We start from the raw sequence: 25,171 nt of genomic DNA on the forward strand, positions 1-25,171 counted from the left end.
TTAGACATTTATAGATGCACAGATGCATTTGAACTTAAGTCAAAGACTAAGGTGACAGAAATATTATATCCTGTAGAATCCACATTTGAAAGCATATAATGGTAGATAAAGCACATAAGCCTGAGACCACATTGCTTGATTATGGAAACTGACAGCACAATGAAGTGTGGGTGAGAGGAAAAAAAAGAGGATTTGGCATATGGAGAGCAGTGTGATCAGATGTATGGAGAAATGTTGGTGCCAGACAGATAAATGAACGAAAAGTCTGTGACAGATGAAAGAAAAGAAAACTGCTTTGAAAGCTAAGTTATCTGTTGCTAAATGTTTGAAGTTTGAGGAAGATGCATAAATAAGTTGAAGAAAGAAGAGAAGAATGATACATGAAGAGAAGAAAGTAATCAGTAACATGCAGGAAAGAGCTCTTTACCCATAAGGACCAAACAAATCAAAAGACACCAAAACTGTAACAGAGATAAAATGATCCATGCATGGTCTCACAGGTGATTTGCGAACTGATGTATTGCACTGCAAAGATAACACAAACATAGTTTTGTTGTGCACATGGCATAAATGGTGAAATTATTCCTCTGCTCAACATAATTTCATCCCCGAATAAACACTAATGACTTTAATGCCACATTATTCATACGTACAATTACAGATTTACATCAAAAGCAACAAAAATTCACATGAATAATAAACTAATGATGTAGTACAGATGAACTTGCCACCTTTTTTTTTACATTTTCAAAATATTCCAACTGCTTCAGAGAATTCACAAAGGAAGACGTCTTACCCAAAGCGGGCAAACCTCAGTACACCCTTGATCATGACTGAGAAGTCTGACGTTTTCACCAAATGTCTCCCCCACTTTTCAATGCGCCTTGGAAGTCCTTATCTTCATAATTGTTGTTTTGTTTATCATACTTCCAATTGGGTTCATGTTCTCAATTTTGGAAGACATTATGGAAAAAAATCAAATTTATGTTCCCATTCCCATTTCTTTACAAGATAATGGTTAAAAAAAGTAATTATTGGACAGAATAATATCTAGTATACATCATCAATAAAGAAAATATGGAATAACAACAATGTATTTTCGGTATTATTTGTCAAAATGATGAAAGAGAGAACCAAGGTTAAGATTTTTCTGTGGTGGATTTATTTTGGATCCACATCTTATAAAATTATGAGCTAAAAACAAAGCAGAACAAAATGTATCTCTATATCTGTAAATGATCAGTGAACTTGTGTTTATTGCCCATGGGTTTGTTGCACAGTTCCCGCACGAAAACATGAACTCACTCTGACAGCAATCATCGAAACAGTCCAGTAACAGCGATAAGAGTAATTTTAGATTGCTCAATATTCTCATTTTAGTGTGGAATTGCGTGTTATTCTTTAATTACCTTTTGGGAATGACCCTTTATTTTTCATCAGCTGAAAACAAACACATCAGCATGCCTGGAAATATATGTATATATATATATATAAAAATACATATATAAATGTATGTGTGTGTGTGTGTGTGTGTGTGTGTGTGTGTGTGTGTGTGTGTGTATATATATATATATATATATATTGGCAGTGGCATGTACTTACAATCTTGCATGCTGGTATGCACGTGCAGACACTGTCTGTAATTACAAAGTCTAAAATGCATGCAAGTCCCTGCCAAGTTCTTTTACAGGAATGCATGACTGCACAAATGAAAGTAACATTTTGTGTATTGATAATATCATTAACAAACATTCAAACATGGAGGAATAATATACTACATAAAAACAATCATATCACTGCTGAATCTAACAAGTCTTCCAAAAACTCTCAAAGGACAAATAGATGTTCACATGTAGATTATTTAAAATACCCCATGCACAGAAAATGTATTCCCACACAGCAGGATGTTCATGGTACAACATAAAACACTTGTGATGTGAGATGCACAAATACTCAGAGAAGCAGAGGGACACAATAAGCTGAGCAGCCGGAGCAGAGAAAAGAGGCGGTCTTAAAATTCTTCTTCTTTTAATCTGTGTCCGCTTGACCAACACAGCTTAACCTTCCATTCATTTATTTATTCCACATATTTTCTCCTTTGTCCTTCTGTCCGCCACCTCATCCGTCTCCCCATCCTTCTCCCTCTTTCTCCCCCCACCTCACTTTCTTTATCTGCCTCTGTCATTTTTGTTAGTCCTTCCTTTCCCTTCTTTCCTCCAATATATCGTTCCACTTTGCCATTAGTCTCCTACTCTATCTGTAGCACAGGAATGTTCTCTGTCCATCGACTCATCCATGTAGTAATGGCCTGCACATGTTTGCCAAAAGTCACTCTTATCGTATGAGCACTTAAATGAATCAATGGAGAGTCAGGAGCTGTGTGTTGTGTGCTTGTATAATTTGCTGAAGGAACATAAATCTGTTTGCAAAGACATTTTTGTGGACTTGACCTCCTTTTAACCATTTTCCTAGTAATGAAAATGTTGAATCTTTGGTGAAGGTTTAAGCGAGTTGTGGTTAGGATTAGGAAAGGTTAAGAGGTTAAGTTCAGCCTCTAGAAAATGTATGTTGGTATAATGTCCTTTGAAGTATTATGGGGGCATAACGCTTTGTGTCTGGATTCATTTGTAATTCCCTCCCGAAAACAAACAAATAAAGTATGCCCACCGCCATGGTGCTACATAACATTTCTAATTGTGAAACAAAAAGAAAAAGTTAAAACTTGCATAGGTACAAACCTCTGCAGGGTCAGGACTTCACAGAAGCCTATAATGGCAAAAATAACAGCTGCAAATGTCTTAGGGCATGTTTTTATGAGTTTGGCTCATCTATTCACTGTAATTTTTTGCCCATTTCCCAAAACAGATGAGATCCAGCTTCCTCAAGCATGAAGAGTTCTGCTGGTTTACAGCACTCCTTAGGTCAAACCACATGTTTTCAGTCAGGTTTTGACAAGACCATTCCAAGATATTAAAATGTTTCCCCTTAAACCATATGAGAGTTTCCTTGGCAGTATGTTAAGTGTTGATGTAATGTAAACCTTCTTCCTAAACTCAATATTTTGGAATAAAACGTTTATGGAAAATGTAGGTTTTCCCCAAGAATTTGCCTGTGTTTAGCTCCATCCATCATTTCCTGAATTCTGATCTGTTTCCCAGGCTGTGGTAATGAAAACAAACCCCACAGCATGATGCTGCCACCACTGTGTCGTGTTTGTGGTGATGTCCGTAATAAACTTTTTTTTTTTTTTATTGTATTTTGCTTGCTACTCCATTTAGGAAAGAGATCAGGTAATGATTCTAAACACCAAGGAGCTCCTCTGTAGGACTTCTACTGTGTTCTTAACTTCTCTTAACTGTGTACAGAGATATTATCTTACAGTAAAAACTGGCAATTCATCATACATGACACATCCCACTTGTTCATAAACGTGAATGCATATGAAATATGTTAGTAAATAGCGAAAACAAAGAAAAGATTTATATAAAGTTGTCCAGTTGGTACTCCAATAATAACTGCACAACAAAATTACACAAAAACTATAAATAGATTCTACTGGGTCTCGTGCTTGGATTGTGAAAGACTGGTTGATGAGAGTCCAGACCTAAACATCACTGAGAATCTTGTTATGTGCTGCACAGCGGTCCAACTCTCCCATCATCACATCATCATAACTTTTAGATGATTTGTTGCAACTTTGAAAAGAAATTATTGTGCCGCTGAATAGGCTCATCAAAGCAACACCATAGTGAACATATTCCCCAAATATATCGCAACAGCTAAATAAAATCCTGTATGGGAGGCCTTTGATGTTCTGCACTATCTGTTCCTTTTCCTTTTTTTCCATAAAGCCCATCTTTGTGGAGTTTTCAGCTTAAAATAGTTCAAAGTACATATACTCAAATCTCTGTTGTGGGCTTTGCAGCTCCTTCTGAGTTACTTCCAGCCGTTCTCACCTCACCGATTAAGGCCCTTCATGCCTGAGATTTGGTGAACGAAACTATTGTCAGGTTTGTTTTGCTGCCATGTTCTTGCTATTTGTAATAATTGATTTAATGGTGCTCCTAAGGGAATTCAAAGTCTTTGGAAGTTTTTTTAGAACACAGCACTAATATGTATTCCTCGAGGACTTTGTCCATGACCTCTTTACTTTGGCAGATTCTGGGCTTTTCATAAAATCTGTAAGCTAAGGGATCTTTTTTGTTGGTGTTGTTTCACTTCATCAGTTTTGACCATTCTGGACTATCAATCGATGAAATCCATTTGAATTACAGGTTGTCAAGCAAAAAAAGAAAAAACCCAGATATTATTATGCCAAATAGAAACTACAAATACTAAATAAAAGATTCTTTACCTTAACTTCACATACAAATCAGAATTTCTAGACGTGCCGGATTAATTCTGCCTTTCTTTGTTTTCTTATCGTTCTTTTCTGCACGTCTTTTCTTCACCACCCTGTGAAATCCTACCTCCATGTTTCCTTTTCACCTTCTCATCCCACCTTACCAGGAGCCTCCACTTTTCCCTCTCTCAGCAATCTGCTGTTTTCCCATCGCCTACTCATTCATCCATCCATGCATCCTTCCACCCATGCATTAAGCCACCTGTCTAACCATCCATCCCTCAAGCCATCCATTTATGGGTGCACATGATAAATGTTTAGACCTTGTTTGGGGAAAACATCCCATCTAAAGGACACTGCCACCGACAGATCATTTATCAAACCCCATCGTTCTAACGCACAAACATACTGAAGAAACACACACAGCAGATTCAGTGCTGTCACAGCTGAAAGTCATCATCATTAAGCTCTGCTGTCAAAATACATTACACTTGGATTTAATCTTTTACATTTATACGTTTACTCAAAAACATTTTGTACAGATAGACTCAGAGTCCAGTAACCATTGTCAGATCTATGTGCTTCTGTTACTACGTAGTTTGTAAGGAGAGATTTTGAATAATAATAATTTTTTAAAAAAATAGATGTAAAGAACTTTGATTTAGATGACTTTTATATTTTAGCATTTTCCATTTATGGTGCTTTGAATGGCTTACAGCTTAAGAATGAATGAGGTTAAACAGGATCACTGCCCTCTGATATGCCTCTGTTGATTTCTGTATCACCATGTCAGTCATGAAACTGTCATATACACACACCCATATGTGCTCGGAGTCATCACATTCATTCACCACATTCATTGTTCTTGCACATCACCCGAGATGCTTGTGTGTCATGGCTGGTAGAATGTACTTTGCTGACAAGAAATGGCACATATCACATGAACTTGTTCAGAGTTTGTGAAATTATTCAAATTTTCCGTGCAATCCAGCGACACTCTGTGCATAACCTTCAGCCAAATATCTTGTAATGGTAAAGTTTCAGGTTCTGTCTTGTATGAATGCTATGTAAATGCAGTCCATTTGTAGTATAAATAATGCATTCATGCAGCTGTGATCAGCACAGCATTAGCATCACTTATGACAGTCACAGACGATAGATCCAGTTTAGCCGTGACATTAAAAGACAATTCATACAGCAGTGGAATACTGTAGGCCTCATTTTTTTTCACACAGTCAAGAGAGATATACAAACAAAATACTTTTTTTTTTTTTAAAGAACATAAAAAAGGTTTGAGTTTTTAAAGTGCAGGAGGTGAATTCAGATTTCAATTGTTACTGTTGAGTCATTTTTTGACATGCCGGCTTAACAACATAAAGCAGATTTATTATGGAGTCACTTTCGCTGCCGTGTTGTTAAAATCACCTTGTGCCTTTAAAGGCTGTAAAGTCTTGTACAGGATTTTTGATTGGCTGGGAGGTTTGGCTCCCTTTTACAGTAATTGCTGCTATGGCAATTGGAGCTTCAAAAAGAGAAATACTGTTTGAGAAATTACCCCTGGTACGGACATTCATGTGTGTGTGTGTTTTCAAATGGGTGGAAAGCACAGCGGAAAAATGGGAGCTGTCAGTCAACCTAATGAGACCAACCTTCTCAATGTGCACGCACACACATACACACAGAGCGCCATTGGGCCAGTGGAAGTCCCATATAATTGGGTTTCCTTTCCAGGACAACAGACATGCTCACTGGATTAGATCTGACCACTGACGCCAATTCCCTCCATGTCTTCTTCTCCGTGCTTTTGCATTCTGACTGTCTCATCTGCTTCAATTTCTCCTCGTCGTCTGCCCATCCACTTTTATCTGCCTATTCTGTTTTCTCCTAACTTATCAACTTATCATACTGCCCTGCATAGACAGTTGTACCCCCTACAGAGGTATCGATAATACATACTGCAAAATATAAGCCACAATAACAACTATCATCTGACTTAATGTGCTGCTTAATTCTACTTTGCAAGACTTATTGGACCACTTTACAACCTCCTGTTGTTAACCATAGCAGTCAGTTGAAGTCTTTTCTTTCTTTTAGTTCCCACAACATCACACTATATGTTTGAGATGAGATTAAACTTCATTGACTACTGAGGAAAAGTAATTTGGAGATTTTGCAACATTGAACAGAAGTACTACATGAAATATGTGGAAAGCGCAACCAGGGATGATTAAAAGTGGCACAAGGAGATTTGAGAAGGGAAAAGTATTGAGAGAAGAGAAAAAGGGCCACTTCTTTTTCTCACAGTTCCTTATGCAATCCCTGAGGAATGTTCACATCTCTTCTCTTTGCCCCCTAACATTGTCTGGATTTGTGTAGAAGCTCTTTGGGAGTGTGTACGTGTGTGTTACAGCGCTACGCTCTGTGTGGTGTCTGTCTGACAGTGAATTTCTAAGACTGCAGGCAGGCCAGTCAAGCACACGTACCCTGTATCTCTCAGACTGCTGCTGTAAGTTGTGCAGAAGGAGGTCTGGTGTTGTCCTGCTGAAATAACCGCTGACTTCCTGGGAAAAGGCGCTGCTTTAAGGGAAGCACATGCGTAATTCCTGCTAATTCCTCTGTATTAGTAGTACTTTTTGCTCGTGTGTGGAAGCCACTGATGTCATAGGCACTGGTGCACTCCACAAAAATCACAGAAGCTGCGTTTTGCAGTTTTTGCAGGTAACGTCCTGAATGGACTTTTCTCATGTTTGGCCCGTAGAATCAGACATCCATTTTTTTTTTAACCTTCCAAAAGCAGCTGAAACAGGAAGTGATCTGACCAAAGAATTTGTACCCACTGTCTCTCTGTTCACCTGACATGAACTAATGGCTCTAGTCTGCATGACCTTCTCCCTTTGTAATGCAGTTTAAGTTTACATTGAGATTTAACTTACCAACTTTATTGTCAAAGTATGCAGATGCTAAGCTGGTACTGCATACAGTCAGCCAGAAACACATCATCTGGATGAGTTTCTGCAGAAGTCTACCGCTCTCTGTGATGTGTTTATGACTGCACTGCCTCCAAAACAGAAACATAAGATCTGCTGGTTAACTTCCTTTTTGGGCACTTATCACGAAGCTGCTGCTACAGCCGAGTACACAACTTAGTGAAAAAGTGATGAAATACTTGTAAGAAATTCTGAATCAGACAGAGATTAAGAAGGCAAGACCGCCACTGCTAAACGAATGTAAAGAGAACACGGTGATGTCGGTGCACATTCTCAATTTATTCACTCAAGACTTATGAACGAACATAGTAGGAATTAAAAGTTGTTTTCTTTTTTGTTATTTTTGACTGAAATTATTACTATGTCACTGGTGGTGGATTTAATTATGTCTATGAATAATAGACATACTCTATCCACTAATTTAGGGTTAGGTTTAGGTCTTACTCTCCAAGTTAAATTAATAGTTTGTCCACAAAAAGCTATTAAGATCTTGAGAGCCACTGTCCTGCAAGTTTTAGGTGTTTCTGTTCCAGTGAACACTTCGTTAAGGGTTTGTGCAGAACTTGACAACAAGCCGATGTATTTGTACCAATTAATATGAATCAAGTGTGTTGCAGCAGGGAAATGTCTAAAACAGCGCTCAATATCCAGAATTGGTGATTCCTGCTTTATAAGTTCAACATTTATGATCTTTATGTTTGCATATAAATGAATAATTTTACACACAAAGTTAGAGAGGAGTTATTTTGTCTTAGTATATATTTGATTTGGTTTAATCATGTTTTAATTTCTCATTTAAAATAATGAAGGTAATGTTTGTGTCATTATTTGACTCATAGATGTCCAGCCTGCTGGAAGAAAATGGATATCATAAGTGTATGGAACAACTTTAAAACAGTATAATTTACAGAAACTTGCCTTTCTGTAGCAATCCGCAGTGGTCAGTGTTTTATCTACATTTCTATGTTTGTGACTAAGTTAACGTTACCACAGCAGATGACTGTTAGTGGCTGTTTCTGCTCTGTGAAACTCAGCAATTATCTCATGTCTGAATCCAACATAACAGCAGTAACAGGCGAGGCTTTTATCACCGTGTCTGTGCTCTGTGTTTACTTACAACACCAGCAGCTCATAGGCTGATCACAAGAACAGGCTGTTTTTACATGTTTGCAGCCATTCATATGCAAGCATTAAGGTCTGCATGTGCTGTTTACATTTAAAAAACATTTTATGCAAGAAAACTTTCACAATAAATATTTTTGTGGTCGATCCATCTTCATTATTTATCCTGAGGTGATTGAATATGCTGTATTTACTCTAAGGTAGTGGCACATGATTATGATGACGTAAATATTATGTTGTTTGAGGTGGCATTGTGTGTGTTTGTGCAGTGCACTATTTCACTTTTAATCAACACTGACTTGATCAGCCCAGCAGACACACTGGAAATGTAAATACACACTTTATCGCACATGCAAAAAGGAGCAAGTACATTTTCATTACTTTACTTCTTCAGCACTACAGCAACAATGCAAAAGCTTTCTTTTTTTTTTTTTTTTTTTATTTGGCAGCAGCAGCAACAGCCTCCCATCCATCTCCCTACCCTCCCTCCAGTACGGGATATTAAGTGCTGCTCTCGCCGCTCCCTGTTTAGCCACTTGGCATCCCAGCAAATCATCCATCTCTCTGGAAATGTTTATCTGTGAGCTGTTTACTCCATACACTCCTAATCACATGCACATAATATGCAGTTTACACACATACTGATGCACAGAAAGACAAACCTCATAACATACATGCTCAGAAGTGAAGGTAAACATGTGAGGCAGACAAAGACAAAAGTAGGATATATTTTCCCTAAACTTGAGAACATACACTCACATGTGCGTCCACTGTAAAAACACATACATAGATTTATGCAAACACACAAAATCAAGCAGATGTGAAAGACTGGCTGAATTTCACAAGATTTTACACCATAGACATTAGTGTTACATGCACACATATGAACACACATGCTCACATCGAGGCAGTAAGGAATGCTGGTAGAGGTAACGGTCGGATACGCTAGTTGGACTACATCTAAACAGTGGAGAATTTTGCCTCAAAAGGCAGCACACACTCTGTTAACCCACACACTCACACTCACGGCAAATACTGAGGTGCAACCGCACATGCTGACGACTCTCTATGGGAACACTTAAGACGCAGATGCTAAGATGGTGTTGTTATTGCATACCACTAACAAAATTAGGTCTAAATGTGTAGCGCTCAGTTAGGCAGATAAAGTCTGAACTACCTTCCAGGCAGGGGGGAAGGATGAGAGAGAATTTACAGCAGAAAAAGAGAGGCTGTTAACATCAAGGAATGTTGAAAATACAGAGGTCAACTTTTCAGAGTGGGTGAGTGATGAGAGAGAGATTACAGGAAGATAAAGGATGCATGGGTGCTCGAGGTTTATAAGTGGGTTATCTGTCAGGCTGACTACAGGTTTACATATCCTGGAGAAAAGGAGGGGAAACTCCCACCTGAGGCTTGGCTTCTGCTGGTTGTAGGCAAAAATTATACCGTAGTTGATCAAATCACAGACTGCTGCTGTTATCAAATTACTACTTATTCTGTCCATGGTCTCCAATTATTTTACGATGTTTGTCAGAGAACTACAAGGTGGAGGTTGGAATTATTATGTCCATGCCTTTATGATTTAAATGCCTCTGAAATTCACCTAAGATATATATATATATATAATATAGTCATCTAGTACTTGGTCATACCACATTTTGCAGTTATGGTAATGTCACAGAGTTGGGTCCAGAATTGCACAGTCCTGCAAGTGTTAGGAGTCAAATCAATGGGTAATTAGCAGACTTGTGCAGTTTGATGTCAAGCTCTACATAAGTCTACTAATTAACTCTGATGTGTGTCAGGTGTGTTGCAGCTGGGAAACTCCTAACATTAACAGGTGTGCAGCCCTCGAGGACTGTAGTTGCCCGCTCCTAAGGAATTGTCAACTTAGTCCTTGACCAAATCTATTTTGGATTGATGAAGGAATCTGTGTTTCTGACTTTTAACTGCTGCAGAAATGTTTGATTTATGCTCCAGTGTTGCAATGACAATCTGAATATGGTTATTCAAAGCCTTCTCCAAAAATCCATTTTCATTTGTAAAATAAACCAAATCAATGTCTAAAGTGGTCTTGTCACTTCTAGTACTCACACCTGAACAAAAATGTCTATACTCACCCATTTTGATGAGTTAGCTCAGATGTTGCAGAGTTTCAATCATCGTCATTACTACAAAAATCATCCAAACTTCTGTAATGTGTTGATGATAGCCAGAAGATTAGCTGCTACAAAGACCTATGATATATGAAATTTATGCCTCTTATCATATTTGAGTTTTCTATCTCGTATATCATTGTGTTAGATTAGATCTATGCGTAATGTCAATGATCTTAGATAGCCTCCAGTCCTAGACTTAGTTCAAACTCCTCAAACGTGTGTGTGTGTGTGTGTGTGTGTGTGTGTGCGTGTTTGTGTGTGTGTGTGTGTGTGTGTGTGTATGTGGAGATGTATGTTTTTATCTTGGTTCATTGGTTTTGTAGACTGCAGAAGGCAAGGGCATTCACTAAATCATTTAATTCGACTTCAGCAAGCAAAAAGAGGCAGCAGGCTCTTTTTGGCTCCCTATTTTTCCTTCAGCCTTTCAGACACAGGCCAAAGGCAAGCAAGCAAACACACACACACGCTGCACTAAACCATAAATTACAGAGAAGCAGCAAATCATTCTCTCATGCAGTCCCCAGTAACTCAAACATTTAGTTCATTCTCTGTTTCACTTTGCAAATTAAAGTCAGCACAAAAGGCTTTTAAATGTCTGTTTGCATTCAATGCTCGCTGGTATTGTCATTAATAATGCCGTTGGTTGTTTCAACATGTCTCTGTATGTGTTATTTTTTTTGTTTTGATATAAAAGTGAATGGTGCAAGGAGGCACCAGGCTTCAGTCAGTTGATCAACCCAGTGTAAAACCCCTGAACGTTAAAGTCACACACTTGAGCTCTTACCAGAATCAAGTTTAAGGCTGTTAATAAATGGTCACTGACTATAAACTGCATACTGTGTGGCACAGTTGGATCTTCCCACTATAAATCACTTAAAGCTCAAGCTAGAATTTCTATCCTGAGCACATAATTTATGGGTAGAGTTTTAGAAGGGTTGGACATCCAGACCAAAAGTTGACTTAGGACCTCACAAGTGCCCTTTTTAGCTACTAAAAAAACTTACATAATTCATGGTTTGGGAACATTTCATATCCCAACGGCAAAAGAATATTCTCAAATATGTCCAGTTTTCAAAAATACTCCAGTCTCATTCATAAACAAGACTGTCTTTTAAGGAATTTCAGTAGTGTGATCAGAAACAGTGGATAATACCAGAATTTATCTTACCCACATGAAGTGTTGTAAATTGATCCAAACTGATCAGCTTCTTTTATCTGTTGGTGGTTCAGGTGGAGCTAGCTGACAGCATTTCTCATACCATCACTGATGCCTATGCTGGAAAGGAATACATCATCCAGGTAAAGAGTTTCTTCTACGGTACAGTTTTAAGACATACTTTAGAAATTAAGGTCTCCAGATATGAACTTTGGCCTTTGTTAGGATTTGGTCCCAATTATTGGCTTTGTTTACACAGTCTTGTGCATTCTTTGTGACAGTTCACAATACATCAACAGCTATCGATAAATCCTTCTGACCTACTAAATACTCCATGATACTATGCATCCCTGCATTCGACAGGTGGCTGCGAAGGACACAGAGATTGGAACATGGAGTGACTGGAGTGTTGCTGTCCATGCTACACCCTGGATTGAGGAACCTCTGCCAATTCCTTCCACTACTGAAGTGGACTTTCCCACCGGTGGGTCAAAGTCGTCACATACTTGGGGTTTTGGAATTAAGTGTCTTATGTTGGTATATGGGGGGAAATGTGTATCAGTGCTGATATCTGTCCCTTCTGAGGTGAGCACTCAAGCAAAAAAAAAAACTCTGTACAATACCTAGCTTAAAAGGTTTGAGGTTAATAAATGCATGTGTGCATAAATACCCAAAACAGTTAATAATCAGACAGTTAGAGGTCTGATAGGAAGCCTTTATGCTGGATGCTAATGTCAAATTGTTAGCATGCTCACCATGACAACATAAAGATGCCAATGAATAACAACTTTAATTTTTATCATGTTTACCAGCTAGCATGTCCTCATACTCAGGGATAACTTTACATGCAGGCTGAATACTGGTTATTGGTTATCTAGCTGGAGACAGAAAGAGTAAACAACAACAGTTTTTTTAACTTTAACAATGAAGCACATACAGCATGAGAACTAGCCAATCTGTTATATCTATCCACTTCGACAGCTGTGCAAGTATCAACATGAATGAGTAGTGATCCATACCTCAAATTGTTCTACATATTTCTGATAAAGCGCCCAAGTGGGAGCAGTATGCTACGGTATGGAGATATGCATTTTAAAGCATTGTGTAGCAGACAAAAGCAGAGGTTTCTTAAGCATGTTTGAAGCCCATGTTTTCCATTAAGATTAACAAAAATAAATGCTGCTATGATATGTTGTTCTACATTGTGCATTCTGAAGTGGGTGTATGACACATCTTGTCCAACTTTTCCAGCCTTGTATGTATATATATATATATATATATATATATATATATATATATATATATATATATATATATATATATATATATATACAGTATAAAGAAAAAGATATATAAATATATCCTACTCTTTAGGGGATTAATTCAAAAGTAAAAGATTAATTAGTTTGATCACAGTTTGCTTCCCATACAATGCTGAACATTTTTCAGGGCAGGACTTCCTGGTTACACTGATGTACACATCAGACCTCAGCTATCACACTGTTGCCAACTTTGCTGCTATATTTAGCAGGCTTTCAGACCCCTCTAGCAACTATATTTCGAACGGAAAGCAATTAGTGACAAATTTTGTGACTTTTTCATGGAGTTATTGGAGACTTTTAGAGACTTATGTGAAGTTTAATTTACTTTTGTCAATCAGCAGCATGTGCTACTACAGGAACGTCCTACATGCAAAAGGACTCATAAGAGCCTTGGTCTTCATTCAGCAGCAGCCACAGCTGCAGGAGTTGTTCATCGCTGCTCCATGACCATTCGCAAAATGAAACACACAAAGTTGCCACTGACTGATCCCAGCCTGGCATCCAGAAAGATATTTATTCTTTTTAATGAAGGCTGTGGACAAAGCCCCTGTAACATATGGTATGGTAGATTAATTATTTGCAAAGAAAGTATCACATTAATAAAATTAATATATTTAATCACAGAATATGGAACATTTGTCATTGGTGCGCAATTTCCTAGTACATCAATGACTTAGCAACTATGGTGCTATATGTATCCATTTTTCAGACTTTCTTGCAACGGCATTTAAAGAAAAAGCTATCAACAAATTTATTGACTTTTTCTGGTGATATTAGGGCTGCTCGATTATGACAAAAATTATAATCACAATTATTTAGACTGAAATTGAGATATCTATTATTTAACACAATTGTACAGTATTTTTAAACAACGCTGCACATTGTGGTGTTCGCGACTCCGCTGTCAAGCTACAGGATGTTTTTTCTCATTCACCTGTTAAAAGACGGCTGATTTGAACCTGCTGATTAACGCATTGCTGTGGTAACGGAGGGATATTACAGCGTTTAACTCGCCGAACTATGTATATGAAAATCATGCAGCCAGTTCTCACTGACAACTGTATTGTTGTGAACTTCCACAACCTACTGCAGTTATTCTACATTGACCTGCAGCCGGAGCCGACTGAGACTGGCCGCCTGGGAGTGCTTTAGGACAGGGAGAGACTCCCGCTGCTCGTCCGTTAAAGTAACTGCAGAACAATCTGTGCCTTCAAGTCTGTCGCCAAAAAACCAGAAAAGTCTACAATAAGTCCAGTAAAAGTTGCTAGATTTGTCGCTAGTCACTTTTAACAAAAAAAAAAATTGCCATATTTAGCGAGAAACTTGCCAAGTTGGCAACAGTGTCTGAATGAAACCAAAGGAGGGGAGGGGAGGAGTTTACAGCACAGCGCTGCAATGCCAGTGACCCTCGATTGGCAACTGAAGACAGCAGGAGAGGAAACTGCTAAGAGAAAAATAATCACACCCTTTTATTTTCATGATCGTTGAAAACTCAGATTGTAATTGAGATTAAAACCTGATTAAAACCTCCAATATCAGCCCCTCGGTGATATTGGAGACTTTTGGTGACTAATGTGAAAGCACGGCTGCCACATAAGCCCTCCCCCGTCCAGAAGAACATACAAGAAGCTTGATCGTCATGCAGCACCCAGCTTCAAGCTGCAGTCAGGGCAGGAGGTGATCACGTCTCTTCTGCATGACTAGACTGAAATTCTGGTTTTCAGATATTAATGACTATTCATGAAGAGTGTGAGTAAAAACATGTGAAAAGACTAAGTACTGTAACATGTTGTAGACTCTTAATTACAGGACAGCTGGAGCTGTTGGTTAAAATACTTTAAATGAATATAAAGTAATATATCTGGATATTTTCTTTCTTTTTTTTTCCACAGTTTTGAACTGAAATACTCACAATGCATTTTCCAGACATGACTAAACCTTGAGTTTACAATATTAATGTCTGTTTATATTCCATTTAAATCAGTTTAAATTAAACTATGTAAAAAGATGTTGCTTTTGGAGACAAATATTGTCATGCTATTGAAATACAATTAATCAAACTTACTTTATTACAAACCTTGTAAATAATTATGCTAATTTTTTCATCGAGTCCCATGCCTAGATGAATATACGATGATTTTCAGAAGACATTCAAGGATAGCATTCAGATACAGTACAACAACTCCTTCCTACGTCTGTGTAGACAGAGATGTTGATTTTGCAGCCATATTTACTGTCAATGCTCTGATGAATGAGCTACATGCTGTGTTTGCCATATGTCCTTCAGAGGTCTGGTATCAGAATGAGTAAACAGTTATTAATAGTCATTTACATTTCCCCTCCTTATTGCATAAAAGAAAAATCTCACTCATTCACATGACCTGCTACTGCATGGTCAGCAGTTAGACAGGAATTGCCAAAAAGCATAAGTGATATGAAAATATGAGACTTTTCTCACGAAGTGTATGAGAGTTTGCTTCTCTGATATTTGATAAATTCTGTGCTAAAAGGAGAGATACAAAAAAACCAACTGGCATCCACAAATTGTCTGTAAGCACAAAGTCCTGTTAAGGACGGCAGTCACCCCACTAAAAGGTGTGAAAAGCTAGCCTGGCCCAGCCAGACTCTCTCGCTGTACCAGCATAGCGTCTGGGGACTCACTCCCATCATCATAGGGCGGGACAAACAAGCACAGAGTAAAATAGTCAGAAAAATGGCAGACGTGACGTCAGTAAAGCGGCAGCCTACAATGTCTGGAGGTGTTTAGGAGAGCGAACGCAACAGAGGAAATAAACATGGCGTGCAGTTGTTGAGGTTTTAAGGATTCTGTATGTTCCTGGTCATTTAAAACAGCAGTGACGTATATGTGTTATTACTGGCGAGTGCGTATATGTTTGTACGTATGTATGTGTGTGTGTGTGCATAGAGGTGTGTGTATATGTATATATGTGTATATGTAAATATATATATATATATATATATATATATATATATATATATATATATATATATATATATATATATATATATATGTGTGTGTGTGTGTGTATATGTGTATATATATGTGTGTATATGTGTGTATATGTATACATCTGTAGGTTGTTTTTTTTTTCTATTTGTTTTTGGGTTATTTTTTAGGTTTTTTTTTTCTCTCTATTTCCTCTCCCTTCATCTCTTTCACTTTTCTTTTGAGGTGTTTTTTTCTCCTTTCTCTTTCTGTCTTTCGTCTGTCCTCTCTGGTCCAGCAGTACAAACTCTACAATTCAAACAATAATACAAAATAAATATAGAAATAAAATAAAAATTCAGAAAGTCAAGGGGATTATTATATCTATAAAGCTTCCCTTGGCAGAGAAAATTTGCTCAGCAGAACACAGCATCCAGACCATTATTCTGCTTGCCTAAATGCTGGACAAGACAAAAAAAAAAATAAATAAAACAGCATTGATGGCAAAAAAAAAAAAAAAAAAACAATCTCTCGCTACATCCGTGCACCATCATAAATGTTTTGAAGAATAAGTGGTGACGCAATGCAAGAGTCTCCTCAGATCAACCAGTCAGAGTGGCCAGTTTGTTTAAGACTGATGCAAATCTCCATGAAGGGGAGGGACTCCAGACTGAGTCTGTATTGAATATATAGAGCACTCCAGTCTGGTGTGCCACGCTAGTGAAAAGCTAAAGTTCATTGTAAATAAAGAAACACTAAGACACTGAGCTTTGGTCTTTTAATATATTGAAATAAACCTGAACAACAGACTTCCCCAAACATGTAATATCGTCATACAGTTACAAATTTCTTTGATGCTTTTGGTTTTATCAGTAGCTGTGTACATTTAACAGTTAACGTTACTCTTTACAGACCAAGTTATCACCATAAATTCTCTCAGTCGGTTTGGTTTGGACAGTAATTTTCATTGTAACAAAAGTAACTACACTTTCTGCAGTTGATAGCCTTGAACTCTTATCAGAGTTTAAGCTGTAAGATCCAGCAGCCTGGAGACATATTGACACACATCAGCCTGAGAGCCCGAACACTGCCTCAGGGAAAAACTGTGCCATCATTTAAAAAAGTCTCACACATCCCCTCCAGCACCCAACTGAGTGTCTTACCGTACAAGTTTTCCATGCATGTGAAATCATTATTTGGATCAAATTAATAGCAAGTTAGTTAATTACACGCATTCACATAGAAAACCTTAAAGTCACAGGGTAGGACAAGTTCCCAGTATGTTATCATAATGCCACCACTTCTACACATGAAGGTTGACCCTCTTGTCAAACAGAAATCTCTAAATGCACTGATGATCTCCAAAGTACACCCCATTCCTTCCAGGGCTGAACTGAACACACCTTGCAGATCTGGAATAGCAAAGAATGTGTTACATTAGAAAAGTTGTGCTCCCCATTTATTGGCTACTGCAGTCACTTACATCGCGGAGTACCAATAACACCTGGAGTTGTTGCAACAAGCTGAGACCCTCAAATGTTGGAAGGGAGCAAAAATGAAGAACAACGTGGCGTAAATATGAAGTACCAAATCTATTTACAGGCATGAGTACAAGTAGGACAGGTACAGAAGTCCGCAGTAAGTGGGGGTTAAGTGTGTTGGAGCTGTTGGAAAGGAGGTGTTCAAGAGATTCCTGAAAGTAGGGAATGCTAAAGCTGTGGTAGCATTTGCTAGATCATTTCACCGCTGGGTAGACACACACAGAGTGAGCCCATGAGCCCATACTTAGTGTAAGAGTGGCAGAGACACATGTGGCTTGCAGGAAGCAGTTGCTGAGGTGGAGGACAGGCTTCTGCTGAACCACTTTAACCTGGAACGCTTTTTTGTTTTGCAATCAATGCAATAAACTACAACACCATGTTATGTTACCTGTTCTTGCAGATGCTTGTAGGAATGTTAAAACATGTAGCCAAAGGATGATCTGTTGCTCTCTTTTACAAAAAAAAAGCAAAAAACAGCAGGGGTTTGGCTGCTATTTTCACTGAACACATCACATTTGATTCCTCAGTACCAGAAACTCATGAGGAGATTTAAAGGCTTACTTCTGCAACTTGGTGAATGTATTTAAATGTTTTACTCTGAATTATATTAGCCTGTAGAAATGTTGTTGTTGGAATGAAGAAAATAACTGGTGCAATGATTGCTCTGCAAAGAGACCTCATCTTTTCTTATCATACAGTGTCGACCCAGGGATGATATTATCTTTGGCTGTATTATAATTAAGTAAATATGATAGTCATACAGACCTCATAAGCAGTCTCTCAACAAAAATCCAAAGACTGTTCAACATAAGTGCAAAGGTTATTTATCATAAGCATGAGCTCTGGATCTGGATCTAGATGATGCTGTTATTCTCCACAACCACCATGGTTTGGTGCCGTGTGCTCGGTACAAGCTGAAGGTTTACTGACACTAAGCAGGGGGATGTGGGAAAATATCAAAACACTGCAACCTGCTTACACCTACATGTAACCTCTTTCATTCAATATATTGACTCAATATGTAAATATGTATCAGCATCTATTTTTCATTTCTTGCTTTGGGCTTGTTCAATAATAATACAGAATGTAATGAGGCATCATTGTGAAGAGCAGCAGAGTAGGACTCAAAATGCTCCACATCCACATGTTGATGAGCTGCAAACATGAGTTTTCACACATCAGGATGGTGCTAGTTAAAAGATTTTACATCTTCCTGTTTATAAGACGTGCTGTTCTCTTTGATGCCCGTTTGATACAACAGTGGTAACAAGAAGTAATTCTTCTGAACAGTGCCTAATCTTATACACATTTTACACACATGTACACCTATTTTACACATCCTAGTCACATATTATACACACACGTAAACAATCATACATGACTAGATACAAATAGAATCGTTATCTCTGAATAAATAATTGATTTATTTCCTATTTGCAATATTTAAAAGAAAAAAAGTTTCAAGCTGCCGTTCTCGCGTCTCTGTGGCTGTCCGCTTGGCGTTGTCAACAGTTTTACAGTACAAGACTGACTTCTGTTGGCCAAGAGCAGCACTGCACACAGATCATCACACACTCAGCATTTAATGAGCTTACACCTGGTTCATAAATGCAGGCTAGAAAATCACACAAACACACCTCATCACACACCTCAGAGACAGACCCCCTCTGATAACATGCACTACACACTCGCACATGAACACTCAGTTCACAGTGTATTATTGTTGGTCTAAAGGAAAGAACAGCAGGTTATTGGGATTCTCCTCATGTCTCTTCTAAATCCAGCTGCCGCCTCTCTGTTTCCCCTCATGCTCTCCTTGTCCTGTTCTCTTTTTCCTCTCTGTCTCCCTTTTGGCTCAAGGTCCTTCTTTCCTCCTCCATTTCTCCCCCCTCTCCCTTTTTTGACTACTTCCTATTGATCACTCACTCCTCTTACTCCTGCCACCCAACACTTCATAACAATCTATTCTGTCTTTGACCTTTTGCCCCCCCCCCCCCCCCTTTTCGTACAGATGTCACTTCCTGTGTGGCAGATTACAGCCCTGGAGAGGTTTCTCAGTAGCAGCTCCCAATTCCATGTTTATATCAATAAAATCTATCCAAGTTTAGTTACTGTTGCGTTTCATGGCTCTGTCCTTCATTTCACTTTCCATTTTGCATGTTTGCAGGAGCAATTTCATGGAAAAGTTCATTTTATGGAAAGATTCACTTGAAAAGTGGACCATAGTTTGTGAATTTAGCATCAGCTAATCATTTAGTTTAAAGGGAATCACATGAGAACAAAGAAACAAGGAAAAATCCTGCTTGCTGAGCACAAACAAACCAATCTGCACAAAAAGCTCAGCGAGCATCACCCACTTTTTTTCAGCTGACCAGCTTGTTAACATCCCCACGCAGAGCAATATTTTCTGGCTACTCACACGAATAGTAACTGAACACACTTCCTGTGAATTATTGATTGTGTGGCTGCAAGTCTACACATTCCCCATCTCGTTCTCGTCTTCCTCTCTTTTCTTGCCTTTTGCATCTCATCCGTGTCCTGTTTTAGTTTGTCTCAGTTTCTGACAGTAGGAAGCGCGGCTGCTCCTAGTTATGTTTCTGTTCTCTTCTGGCATCAACAATCTAACTTACTGTGAAAACGATAGCGTGGTGACAGATATGACATTTAGAAGTCCCATCCTCTGTGATTGGACCGATGCTTAACCATCACATTCCAGGAAGTAAAAGGGAGATCAGTTGAGGCTGGAAAAGGTTGCAGCCAGCCGTCGGAACCATCTAAGATATAAGTTTCTGTCTCACTCGCCGTGTGAGACAGAAACTGGACACTGTCTGGTACCAAACGGCAAAATGAGGTATCACTTCTTATCCGTTTCATGTCTGGAACTATTTATAGATGTTTAGTTTGTATTTCCTGGCATGCTGTAGAACAGGACTATGTGTACGAGCGCTTAATAAGAAGCGCCGTCTTCATAGATCAAGCATATCAGATCGTCCAGCTCACAAATCAAAGGTAAAAGGCTGTTTAATATGTACAGAAAATATAGGAAAATTTTAATGCAATTCCATCTAAACTTAGGCCGATATTTAATATAAGCTTTTATATAATATACAGTTTTAGTTTGAAGCTTTCTTTGGATTTATATTTAAGCTGGAGGAGGAACATATTCATTTAATCTGACAGAACTTTTATTGTACCAGGTCATCAGTATGATTATTGATAAAGTGTCAATTGAAATTATCTTGTTTAAAACAAGACTTATTAACCTTCAGATTTCCTCTTTGTGCTGGTTTGTCGACCATTCGCCGCCATAGTTTTCCAGTCTTTTTAAATTATTTAGTTCTGGATTATAAGTTTGAAATAGAAAAATTCCCTCTTATTTTATTCCAAAACTTTCAGGCTGCTTTGACATTATATTTTGGGTCATTGTGATGTAGAGCGTAGAGTCTGGGGACTCACTTTTATCAACAGATTTCTAGGGCAAGACAAACAAGCATGGAGTAAATCAATCAGAAAAATGGAGGATGTGATGTCAGTGAAGTGGCAGCCTACAACGCTACAGAAGAAAATAAACATGGCGTGCAGTACAGAAGACATAAATGACCTGTGTCGTTTTTACTGTAAAAACCTGAGTCTACATGCCGTTATTGGCCACTCGGTGTTGCTTTTTGGACCTAATCATAAGTCAGAAACTAATATTTAGCAACGAGTTGCAAGAAGAAACGAACTCCTGTTACACCCGTGCGCCATCTTGACTGTTTTGTAGAATACATGGTGACGCAAGGCAAAAGGCAAGAGTCTCCTCAGATCAACCAATCAGAGTGGCCGGTTTGTTTAAGACCGATGCGAATCTCCGTGAAGGGAAGGGACTTCAGACTGAGTCGGTCATCTTGACGCATTTAATTTGATCTATAAAAAGAGCAGTGTGTCTTTTCAGCACTGGACGCTTGTGAATAATTTAGACCTTGCGAATTCTGAATTTAAAGACCTTTATCTGACTCCTTCTCTCAGCAGGATGAAGAGGTTTTAATAAGGAAGTTTCTAAATAGTAAAGAGCTATTATCCCTAAACCCTCACTAAAGGTCTGCATGTTTGTTATATAACTGGAATTAGCTTCTATCAGCTTTAAGCAAACGGCTGGAACAAACTTTGTGTCAGTGCCCCATGATGGCCGGCTGTAGCTTTATCTGAAATTCCTTCTTCGTATGTAACATATCTCTGCTGTGGATATTTGCTAAGTAAAACCAAGCTTTATCCTGAGAATTCACAGACAAAGTAGGCAACAGGCAGAAAAGGAGGGTCTAATATTTAAACGGAGCATCATGCACCTTTGGGTGATCACAGAAGCCGTGTTCATGATTTTCTTCTAGCTGTGCTTTTGACCTGCGTAACCCGAACACTCAGAGATCAACTGTGTTTACATAAATAAGCAGTGCATTTAAAGTTCAAGCCATCCAGCTCTTTTCCTCGGTGCAGCTTCTATCTTGTTTGCCCTGCTTTTCCACCCCCACACTGCTGTTTATCAGTCCTCCCTCCCCCCATCATTGTCTTGTCTCCTCTGTTTACCTGTCTTCAACTAGCTTGTTACATCGGCGCACACCCCATAACTGTCTCTCCTTGTCACCGCCACAATATTTCTGCATAATTTTTATTTTCTCTCCTCCACTCCAAGGCGCAGTGTTTTGCTGCAGGCAGGATGTATTGCACTGAGTTGCTGCTGAACATGTTAAATGCGCCCTAGTTCCCTCTTTCTCTGGCTATTTCACACCTGGCTGCTTCGCTTTAATATCTCCAGACTCCCAACGCAGTACAACACAACAGCCATTAATTGCAAGGAGAGGGAAATCATATACTCTCTCCGCTAAAAAGAAAAGAGGAAGCTGGGGGTCTCTGCTGAGCGGCGAACATCTTGCATGAGTTAATATCTGCCATGCTGCCTGCAGCAGTAGCAAAACTCCCGTTTATAAAGCATTAGGCTGTGATATTTTCATTTGTCTAGTGACATAAAACCAACATGAAGAACTAAAAGCTGTTTGAGCACGTCGGGATTTTAAGCAAATTTATGTTTGCCACAAGCAGTTAATGTCCTCCCGCTCTTTCACGACTGAATGCTACTGTATCAGCTGTAAATGTGCAACCGCGTCGTTACTCTGAGCTGCATTTTTTAACTGAATATAGTGGATTTAAACTGGTTTATCAGGTTGAAGTCATGTCAGCTCCATGTTTAGTGCTAGCACAGCAGAAAAAAAAGAAAATTCTTGATTTTCTAGCTCAGTGGCGCTTCAGTCCGTCTCCGGCATCATGTAACTCTGAGTTCTGTTTATTCTTTAGGCCAGGGCTCAAAAATGTCAAACCTGTAATGAAATAAGTATCTCTGTAACCACAAAGTCCATTCGGATATTTCCAGACTCACAGAGAAAGGGGAAACTTGTGAGATTTACAAAGATGTGGAAACATCACTTTATGTCTTACTGATAAAGAAAATATAAAGATGGCACAAAGTTTGAATGAATGAAGTTACAGAATCACCTTGAAAAAAAAAAAACAAGCACTTTCACAATGAATATGAATATTACTGTCCTTTTGGAATGATGCGACTCTATATCCAAACTGAGATTATATTATAGTGAAATATGTGAAGATTATCTCTGCAAAGAAAAGCAGAGATGATGCCACACACTTTTTTAGTGAGGACTCCAGAATGGCTGTTTTAGCACAGTTTGGCTCTGTCTGTCTTTAAAGGTGGAATATGTAAGATTTTCAATTTAAAAAAATAAAAAAAATAACTAAAACATAACTACAATCATAATTAGATAGTTTTTTTTAACATGTAGGCTCCAGTCTGTCCATATTTGATGTGTTATTAAATTACAAGTTTAATTAATGACAAAGACCCTTCTTAAATGTTTGCCTGCCAGTAAAAAAAAAGTGCTTTTTGTCATTTGTCATTAATTAAACTTGTAATTTAATAACGCATCATATATGAACAGACTGGAACCTACATGTTCAAAAAAACTTTCTAATTATGATTGGAGTTATTTTATTAGTTAATTTATTTTGAAAATATTGAAAATCTTACCTACTCCACCTTTAAAAGTCCCATGATTACTCTGAGACTGCACCTCAGGTTGTAAAAAGTTCTAACGTACGTTCCCATGGTGTTGTGAATATGCTGTGTGAGTTTGTAGCTCTATGCTTATTCTCTCCAATTCCACTTTTACCTTTAAGATTTTACTTATTTCCATCTGTCTTGTTCTTCTTCTCCAGTTTTCTCCTGTGTTTCCCCGTCACTTCACAAAGATTTCTTTTTTTTTTCACTTCACTTTATAACTGCCTTGACAAGTCCCATATTGATTGTGCTTGCAGATTAGAATTGATTTTGCTCTTCACTGTATTTTCCTTTCTGTTCAGTTCCTCCCGTTATGATGAGTCCTTTTCAGCATCCATTCATCAGAACAATGCGCTGAACGTTTGGTCCTCGGGGGGAAACCGCTCTATTGTGCCCATTGTGACCAAAGAAAACCCACAATGAACTGAAAAACCAAAAACCGACTGACCGAGGATCCGGAAAAGTTAATTGAAAGTTTTCTTTTCTTGTTTTCTGCCTGCTTGTCTCCAGAGACGAAGACCTCTCCCATACCGTCCTCCAACGCACCACAGAAGGCTGAACCTCCGGTGGGCCGAGCTGCCCGGGTCCTCACATTCTTCTCCCCTTTGCTGTTAGGGATGCTGCTGCTGTTGATATGGTGAGAGCTTTACACACACACACAAACACACACACACACCTGCTGAAAGGAGCCTTTGGAACTGATTTTCAGCCCATCCATTCTCTCATGTTGTTTATTGGCAGCTTAATTCATGGTTGTTTATGTCAGGAGTGTACGGCGTTTTAAGAGCTCCAACAACTGTTAAAGTTATTGATGATGCAGGTTTATCACAAACTTTAATATTTCTTCAACCTGCACATGTCCTGAAACACAATTAAGTTTGCTTTCGATCTTCCAAACAAGTTTTTTTTTCCCCAGTTTTTTTGCATCCCTTCGATATCTCATGATATTTGATATTTTAGTGTCACTGACTAATAAAGTTTTCGTAGAAAAATGTGTATGAACATATGATGGATAGATTGAGATCAACACATGAATAAACAACTCCTTCTCTTGGCAAAATATAGTCACAAAACTATAGATTGGTGTCCTAAGACAGGATCTCTTATTGTTTTTTATGATATATGACACACAAAACAACATAGTTTCACCACGTTATGTGTCTCACAAAGCAAAAAGTTTCTATTTGGAGGCTGGAGGGGAAGACTAATGGCGTGACACACCACTGTCAAGCTATGAGCTGAATTTCAGTCCCATGCTGTGCACTTATGTTTTAACGCTTTTGAATCCCGAACCAATGAGTAATGGAAAAAACCTGAAGTCTTCATTTGGCCCATTAGCAAAATGTAAAAACAACTTTGTGTTAATCATTCACATATATGTAGAGTTTGTTGGAATCTGTCTGTTTTAGTCGATAAGGCTATTTTACATTCACAAGTTTAAACTTTTAAAACTGTGTGAACAACAAACAATTTAAAAAAAAGAGGCTTA

General features: G+C 38.4%; 1 protein-coding gene across 4 annotated transcripts in view; it reads left to right on the forward strand.

Moving 5' to 3' along the window:
* Positions 1 to 25,171, forward strand: part of cntfr (ciliary neurotrophic factor receptor) — a gene marked incomplete at its 3' end in the record, with an annotated part of 223,051 nt that overhangs the window by 195,182 nt on the left and 2,698 nt on the right. For 3 of the 4 annotated variants that reach the window (XM_079256136.1, XM_079256135.1, XM_079256137.1), the window contains 3 exons: positions 11,841 to 11,909; positions 12,130 to 12,250; positions 24,193 to 24,323. In XM_079256136.1, the coding sequence (XP_079112262.1) occupies positions 11,841 to 11,909; positions 12,130 to 12,250; positions 24,193 to 24,323 (321 nt within the window). Of the gene's footprint in view, positions 1 to 11,840; positions 11,910 to 12,129; positions 12,251 to 24,192; positions 24,324 to 25,171 lie in introns of those variants that run through there. The other variant, XM_079256138.1, reaches the window with a different exon arrangement.

This window comes from Telmatherina bonti (assembly GCF_933228915.1).
Source record: "Telmatherina bonti genome assembly, chromosome: 17".
Lineage (NCBI taxonomy): Eukaryota > Metazoa > Chordata > Actinopteri > Atheriniformes > Telmatherinidae > Telmatherina > Telmatherina bonti.